Raw genomic sequence first — 8,361 nt, forward strand, 5'->3', positions numbered from 1 at the left:
CACATAATATTGGTTTTTTCTTATTTGGATGACTTGTCTGTAAGGGGCAACATCAGTCATAGGATAAAAGAATTGTAATGCATTAGTCTTGCACTAAATTTGTCAGGTCTTGGGATTAATAGTCAAAAATTGAATCTTATTCCCTCACAGTGCTTTTCATTCATAGAAATCCAACTATACACTTTAATGGCCAAGACCTTTTAGCTCGTGGGGTGGTTCTGAGGTTAGTTAGTTACTCCAGTAACTTTCCAGGAGTCTTCCTCACAGGCCTACCATGGACATGCCTTGCTCTGAACCCCATGGCACTACATGGCACCAGATGCACTACTCCTAGTGGGTTTTTGAAAGGTCTAATTAGGTGTTTTCTTTCTAGCAAGAACTCAGTGGCACATGGAGTTTTGTTCTTGTGCTGTCATTTTGGTGGGAAAACTGTTTGCACTTCCAGCGATGTTTTCCTTTTTCACAAATGCACCTTTGGATATTTATTTTTACAAGAGTGTGGGAGTTCCAGGCCTTACTTGCCTATTGTTTTATTTGACAATAAGTCTACCCTTTCAATGTGTTCTTGTTATAAGACAGAAAGGTAATTTACATTTACTCCACATTGTTCAGAGACTGTCTATGACTGCAGCCGAAGTTGTTCCAAGTATCCTAGATTTTGGAAGTGCCCTATCTTCTTCATGGTTTTGGTAGACTAAGATCTTTTGTGTTGTCTCCCCATTTCTCTTTATATTAATTGCTCAGCAGTCTAAGGAGTTTTCAACTAGATTTTTCTCTGGATAGCTGACAGTGAAAAACATGTTGTGAAATAGCCCAGAAAATGCTTCTTGCTGTCAGTATGTCAGTTAGGCAAAATCAATGATTTCTTTGTGGAATGTGCCAGTTGTTGTAATTTGCAAAGCTGTGACGCTGAGCTCCAGTCTGTCTTCCACTGCCCTCCCACCCCCTCATGTTCTGGCTTTACTGGGCGTCCAAGTGATGCTACCTTGGGGAGAGCAATCTGTTTGCTTTTACTTAGTAAAGCAAATTACTTAATACTCAGTGTTCTGGGATCTGCCAGGCATTTGTTTGCTCACAGTGACATCGACGTGCAGAGAAGCATTTCAAGAAGTAAGAAGGATTACTTTCTGTCCAGTTCTTCTTAAGAGGTGTTTGTCTTATGTACCTTCACTGCACATCTGTCCATCTGCCCTTGTGAAAGTCCTGGAATTGTGAATTCTTGGCTGGAGAGGCACTGAGAGCAAGGAACACCTTACCTGCTTTTGTAACAATGGTGGGCCTTGGGCCATGCTCTGGGGCAGGCTTTTAGGGTAGAATTGTCTGCCTGAGTATGAGTAGCCAACATATCCATATACAAAGAATGTGCTTATGAGCCTTCAAAGAGCAATAATAGGTAAATAACCAATCATTCTTGATAATAACAGCTGCCTCAGCTCTTGTAACCCACCAGTGGAAAATCATGCTGCTACTTAATTTCACTTTGATTTTGACCATAGACTGGAAGATAGACAGTGTTATAGTGTCACCTAATCTAGGTGGCAGCTGCAAAGGAACAGTTTTTCCTGGCCATCTAGAAGGAATTATCCAAAGATGATTGTAAATGCTTTGTTTGAAAAGAGAAAGGGGAAATTCGTAGCAATGAGAAATCCACATTTTTAGTCATGTGAAAGCTAGTTTATTTGTTCATGGAAATATGTTCTTTGGAAGTTGCAAAGTATTTAATAGAAACTGCCATGGAAACTGCTTGAAGACTGCTGTTTGAATACTCAAAAATCTTAATGTATATTTTGTCAAAAATTTACAAGTACATCGAGGCTTGGACGTCTGCTTATATCATCAAATGTTGCCAGTATGAGAGTTCCTGCAAAGGCTTGCAGATAACTAGTTGTTAATCAGCATGCAGTGGGCTACTTTGCAGTTTAAAGGCTGTAAGCAGAAAAGGAGAATGGCACACAAACAGAAATACCCAAGAAGACAACTTCCCTTAGCCGGGATTTGTACTGTTAGTTCTTATGTTAAACTCTTTAAAGCCCCCTCTGCCTTTCAGATTAATGAGCAGAATGGTGAAGTCAAATCTGGCTGTCAAAATTTGCAGATGGAACGATGGCTGTTGGTGAAACTGAAGAGTATGTATAGGAAATGTTTTGCAAATCCAGAACTTCACTGTCATAAAATTTTAAAAGGAAGCACTGGAAATACAATAATAAATAATAAATAAATAAATAAACTGAAAATCTGAACACTTGAAACCTCACAAAATTTTGTGTCTTGTGTTTGGTAGCATATAGAGAGGTAACTATTGAGAGGTTGTCAAGTAGATTGAGTTCTAATTTTAGAGAGAAAGTAACATAAACAGCCTGGAACAATTACTCAAATCTAAACTTTCATTAAAGCAAAAATGGGACAAAAATGAGAGAAAAGAGCTGAAGGAAATTAAAAAGACTTCATCTTTTCCTCCTGTCTCTTGCTGGCAGGCTTTCCCATGGGGAAACACTGGCATAGTACATCATCTTATCTCACCTCTAATAACTGGTGAACTTTCAGATAATTTAACATTTTGCTTTAAGCTGAATCTGATCACAAGTTTACAGCAGTGCATAAAAATATGTCTGTGCTTGCTGGTCGTGGTTAGGAAGAGGCAGCTTGGGAAAGAGAAGGAAGACAGGGCTAGGTGAAAAACAAAAAAAAAGTTTCAGGTGTAAAGCAATGTTAAATATGTAGCTGTAAGAAAGGTCTGTGATTTTTTGGAGGGTTGGGGTGTTGTTCACTATATTGAATTCCCATTCTGGTCAAAGTGTCTCATGCCATGAAGCTTAAAAAGGCCTAACAGCATTATTTACCTGGTGACACACCCATATTAAGGAGTAGTTTCAATCTGCACAGTCTTCCTGTTCATCTCTGCTCTTATTTAATGACTGTCAAAAAAACAGTACCTGGGCATGGATAACAGCCTTGTTCTACTACCTAATAAAAGTACCTTGTGGTGACATGTATACTTTCACTTCTGAAATATTTCACATTGTTGTTTGGATTAGGAACAGGAATTATCCCTTATCACAGTTTGTTAGTTTAATCCACCTTGGATCAATCTATTTGTCTCCAGCTCTTTTGACTTTACAAAAAGCATTCGTGACTCGTGCTGAATGTAATTTATCCTACCTGGGGCTGTTACACAAGAGTGGGTTTATTTTCATTATGAATTGTCTTTTTCCATGCTCTCCTTGTGAAATTCTTTACTTGTTAGACTTGTAGTGGTGGGAAAGGGAAGGTGGCTGTGCAGGGTTGAGGTTTCTGTGCACCCAGTGTGAATAAGAGGAGGGGTCTGAAGATCTGCATGAGAATATGTGAGCCCGACCAGCAGAGAACTTGCTCTTGATTGGGAGTGGGAGAAAATTCAGCTGTGCAGGAGCACTTCATTCAATTTTTTGGCAAGTCATGTGAAAAAGAAAGTGAAGTGAAATCACTTAATCTTCAAAGCTTGAAGATTTGTTAGGAAGGCTGTTTAAATGTTTTATTCATCATTCCTACTCAGAGTGGTACCTGCTGCAGCAGTGATATGATATAAATGATAATATGAAGTCAATCACAGACCCTTTAGGTTTTTCCTCAGCTGTGGTAGGAGAAAAAAATGCTTTTCATTTCAGTAGAAGCTGAATGTGTTATGATAACATTTGAACTCTACAGATGTTTAAACCAATTACATAGGAAATAGTGCCAACATTCTGTTTCAATTTTTTTCAAACTAAATTGTGTTTTATTGCTGGCTTCTACTTTAATTTCATGTATGTTTAATTAAAGTCACAGAAGCTTTAATTAAAGCTGTGCTCAAGACTGGGAATGCTGCAAAATGTTTTAAGCATTAAACAGTGCCAGCTAGGATTTGAATTAGTGTGAGCTGAGATGTTTGTGATGTGAATAAGCACAGATCATCATAAGGAAACATTGTACAAATAAATACTTTTCATTCCAAGGGAGGAGCAAATAAAGTTTTCTAATTGTATTGAATTTGTGAGACTAATTTACTAAGTAGCTTTATGTCAATTTTCTATTAATTGCTCCAGAATAGAAGTTTAAGCAGTGCATGAATTACTGCTTTGTTTTTGTATTTTCAGGTGTTTCAGCTGCAGAAAGTCATCTGGAAATAGAAGGGATGGCAAATTGTCTGCCATATTATGGTATTTCTGATTTGAAAGAAATTCTGAGTGCAGTAGTTAATGGAAATGCAAAGGAAGTATATGAATGTAGGCCTCTCAAAGTGGTAAATTACTTGGAGGTAAGACAGAAACTTGCTTTGAAGTATTAGCCAGCTATACTTATACTTTCTTCAACAGGTTGAAAATCTTTCTCCAGCTTTCTGTTTTAATTAATGTCATTGCGTTCTAAACAGAAGTTACTTTTGAAAAGGAGGATGTCATATCCTCTCTGAGGTTTATGGGTTGTGCATTGCTTACCAAAATACTTCCATTAGACTTATCCAGTGTGATGTAATACATGCTGAAAGCTGATGTTCACAAAGTGATTCTTCTACACAGGCGGTTTTCAGACTAGAAATGCATTTCTCTGTGTTAGAATACAAAACTGCCACAGAATTGCTTTACAAAGTCTAGAAGGCAGTTGAATCCAGAATAGTCATCCAAATTTATGTCTTATGTAAATAAATCTATGAAGTAGTTATAAAATGATTTAAGGTAATAGTTTATGAAAAGTAGGTGTTAATTGAAGCTTAATTTTCATGTAAATCTCAATGGGACATGTACTGTGAAAATTGGAAAGTGCACCTTTTCCACTTAAAGAAGAAAAATTCCTATGATTCATTCAGAGAAAGGGCAGAGATACATAAGTGGCTATTACTTTTGCCAGAAAAACAAGCTGTCACTGGAATTAAGACATTGAAACAAAAACTCAAGTCCCACATGCAGTGAACCCCATATGCCTCTGCAAATGCTTGTATTTAGTTAACACCAGTAAGTTCTGTGGTTAACAGAGACACATACTGACAACCAACAGTCTTGTAAGTCCACACTGTTCAGTGCAGAAGAAAGAACAGGGTAATGGTTAAAGAATCAGCCTTCCAGGGTACAGAATATTCCACAGTGATCTTTTTCCCACTTGGAAGAGGAGGGGAAAATTTCAGACAAACCAAATGGGAAGATTCAGATTAAATCACTATGAATGCTGCTCAGTTTTGTACAACACGAGGGGAGATTTTATGCTGCATCCATTTTTGTCTAAGCAACACGACTAAAGTATAGAAGAGAAGGCAATGGCAGGAAGGCCCATCTTGAAGGAGGAAACAAAAAACCTGACAACTTCTTTTTGAAGTTGCTTAATTACTTGAGGGTGTGTGCTTTAGCAGTCACCTCTGCTTTACAGTACAGTGAGATAACTGGATGCAACAGACAATAGTAAATACAACATTAATCTAAGGTTTCACTATAGTATTTTTCAAAATTTGTTTAGCTGACTGACTGAATTTATGTTAGTTCAAGTGGTGTAGGACGTGTCTTGTGAACTGGTAAACATCTTCAGCTGATGCTGAAAGTGAATGATGCCAACAGGAAATAAGATCTTTAGAAACACAAAGCATCTTGCAGAAGTGGACTCCAAAAGCAAAAGGTTGCAAAAATGACCAGGAGACTGTGCATGGCTCCATTGTAGAAGCGTCATGAACTGACCAGTAAGGTATGTTTAGAGTTTCATTTAGGTTTTTGGGATTCAGAGTATTTATCAGCAGAAAAGAATGACCTTTAAACAGTGAGTGCTTAATGCCTGCTTTCTGATAGCCCCAGGTTAATGTGCTAAAAAGTGATACTTTAAAACTCTTGGGGTTTTGTTTTTGTTTTTCCTTTCCACAGGGAGAAGCAGTACGTTTAGCTCGGCAGCTGCCCTTACATTTGTCAAAAGAAGATGTACAAAACACAATTTACAGGATGAAGCAACAGCTTGGAAAGGAAAATAAAGGCTGTGTTCATGGTCGCCCTTTTTTTCATCACTTAACAGATATTCCAGAAGTTGACAAGCACAACTCCATGGAAATTACTTAGTAAATGGAACATTTTGTTTGGGGTCATACTTCTCTTGCTTAATTTTTATCATTACTCTGTGATTTCAGTATGTTTTGTGCAAAGCTTTTGTTATAATGACTTTTCATTGTCATATGTTCACCTCCTAGAGACTTGTTTTATTTAAGTGCTACTTGTAAATTGGAAATAAATACTGTAGAGAAACTGCTTATCACTGTTTTTAAAAAGAATTAATTAAAGAAATGTTCTCAGCTGGTTTCATCCTTTTCTTATTGCTGCAGGTTTAGAAAATACCAGTATGTCAAAATTTTTTAGATGTGAAGTGGTTAGAAGTTGCTTTCAACAGAGCATGGCAAAGTTTGCTGTACTAAGGGCATCAGATGTTAATTTTCAAAGGAATTCCGGATAGCTGTAAGTATTTAAATATGGCACTGGAATATGCAGTTATTATAGTTATACATCTATGGTGTTGTATTTCTATTTGGAAATTCTTAGCTCTTGTAAATAAGTATTGAAGTCCTAGAGTCCAAGCTCCAAAAGTTATACACTTTAAAAATGATTTTTTAACAGTATAGTACTCTTTAAAAACTTTAGATCAACAAAAACCGGCCAGTGACCTGAAAGGATCAGTCACAGGAGCCCAGGTTAGCACTGAAATCAGATGCCCATGGATGTATGTTGGTTCAGTGATATACACCACACAAACTGCTTGGGGGTGGGAAACATAAACTGTCCTCACTTGGGGAGAATGTGGCATAACCAGGGCATAGTCTGCTAGAGAGAGAGAGACTGATTGTGGGAAACTGGTTCAGAACACAGTATTTACTCCTCTATTTTAAGTAGGAGCCTACTTCCATAAAGCTGCCCTGTTAGGCCTTCTGTGTATAGCAGATGCAGTGTCTCTGGAAGAGTATGTTTCAAAAGTTTCAGGAAAGCTCACCTGAAAATTCCTGTCCATCCCCAGCTTTCCAGTCGTTAGCATATCTTGGCACTGGAAAATGTGGGGTTTCTGTGGCTGCTGGGTAAGTGGTTGAAGGTTGCTGAAAGGCCTGAGTTCAAGCTGCTTGGTGGACAGGAGTATGGAACCAGACAAGCAAATGTACAGTCTGAAAATGTGAGTCACTGATGTATTGCCCTTTATCAAAGAGTGCTGAACTGGTGAACTAAGGAATCACATCACAGCAATACGTGACAACATAAAATTCTAATCTGAAAGGTAATGATTGTCTTTTTAGCAGGGCCTGTTGCAATAGGACAAGGAGTAATGGTTTTAAATGAAAGGAGAGTCAATATAGATTAGATATAAGAAAGTAGTTTTTTCAATGATGGTGGTGAAACACTGGAAGAAATTGCCCAGAGAGGTGGTGGATGCCCCATCCCTGGAAATATTCAAAGTCTGGTTGGATGGGGCTCTGAGCAACCTGATCTAGTTGAAGATGTTCCTGCTCACTGCAGGGGGGTTGGATTAGGTGACCTTTGAAAGGTCCAACTCAAACTATTCTGTGATTCTATGATTATGTCTTTATGCCATTAAAGTAGGTTTATCCTTTTCATAAAGAGCAAGGGCACAAGCAAGATATCTTTCCAAGCTCAACAGTGAGCAAGGCACAAGATGAGAATGTCACTGACAAACTGAACACTTGTTGGCTGTAAATGTCACTCAGTGCAGAAGATGTGAATTTTTAGAATCGAAGTGAGAAGGTGGATGGAGACAGAGGAAGGAGGACGTGACTCTTGGCTCCGATGGGGAAACAGGATCCCAGCCGTGCAGTGGATACAGAAGGTTATAGTTTGTTTATTTTTATTCTTGTTGGAATATAAACTGTTAGAGTTTAGAGAGTAGCCATTACAGTGAGAAAAGCCAAAGGCAAGCTGGAGAAGTGAAATTTATCTCTAGTCTAATTTTGCTGGAACTTAAAAGAATATGTGCACCAATTCTAGTCAGTTGGGAATATAACATGTATAATAATGATTGCTGATTCCTTTCCAAAATATAGGTAAGATAGATGTATCCTAATTATACTGATGCAAATGCTAGTATCTTTGATAACACGTGGGTCTACATCAAGTCCCTTCATGTAATGGTAGCATCGCAGAGGACAAGTTGTTTTAACAGGTTTTCAGGCCATAGATTGAGGACAAAGTGGTTGGGAAATGAGTATTCACAGGTGCCATGGTGGGTTTAGTTGCTGTGAAATCAAATTAGCATCAGGATTTTCAGTAGGTACAGGTGTGCCAGGTTAGATAATTAGGAGGTGGGTCTTCCCTAACTTCATTCTTTCCTGGGTGTGTTTGCTGTCCTTTACCTCAAGAGAGTTGCTGTGGATTTTTCCCTTAG

General features: G+C 38.1%; 1 protein-coding gene across 5 annotated transcripts in view; it reads left to right on the forward strand.

Annotated features, from left to right (window-relative positions):
• PMS1 (PMS1 homolog 1, mismatch repair system component) overlaps positions 1–6,279 on the forward strand; it is a 43,538-nt gene extending 37,259 nt beyond the window's left edge. For all 5 annotated transcript variants that reach the window (XM_018071822.1, XM_018071820.2, XM_018071821.1 and 2 more), the window contains 2 exons: positions 4,113–4,273; positions 5,856–6,279. In XM_018071822.1, the coding sequence (XP_017927311.1) occupies positions 4,113–4,273; positions 5,856–6,044 (350 nt within the window). In that variant the 3' untranslated portion in view covers positions 6,045–6,279. The remainder of the gene's footprint in view (positions 1–4,112; positions 4,274–5,855) is intronic.
• Positions 6,280–8,361: the final 2,082 nt, after the last annotated feature.

The sequence above is a fragment of the Manacus vitellinus genome, unplaced genomic scaffold, assembly GCF_001715985.3.
Source record: "Manacus vitellinus isolate BGI_N305 unplaced genomic scaffold, ASM171598v3 scaffold_20_pilon, whole genome shotgun sequence".
Taxonomy (NCBI): Eukaryota; Metazoa; Chordata; class Aves; order Passeriformes; family Pipridae; genus Manacus; species Manacus vitellinus.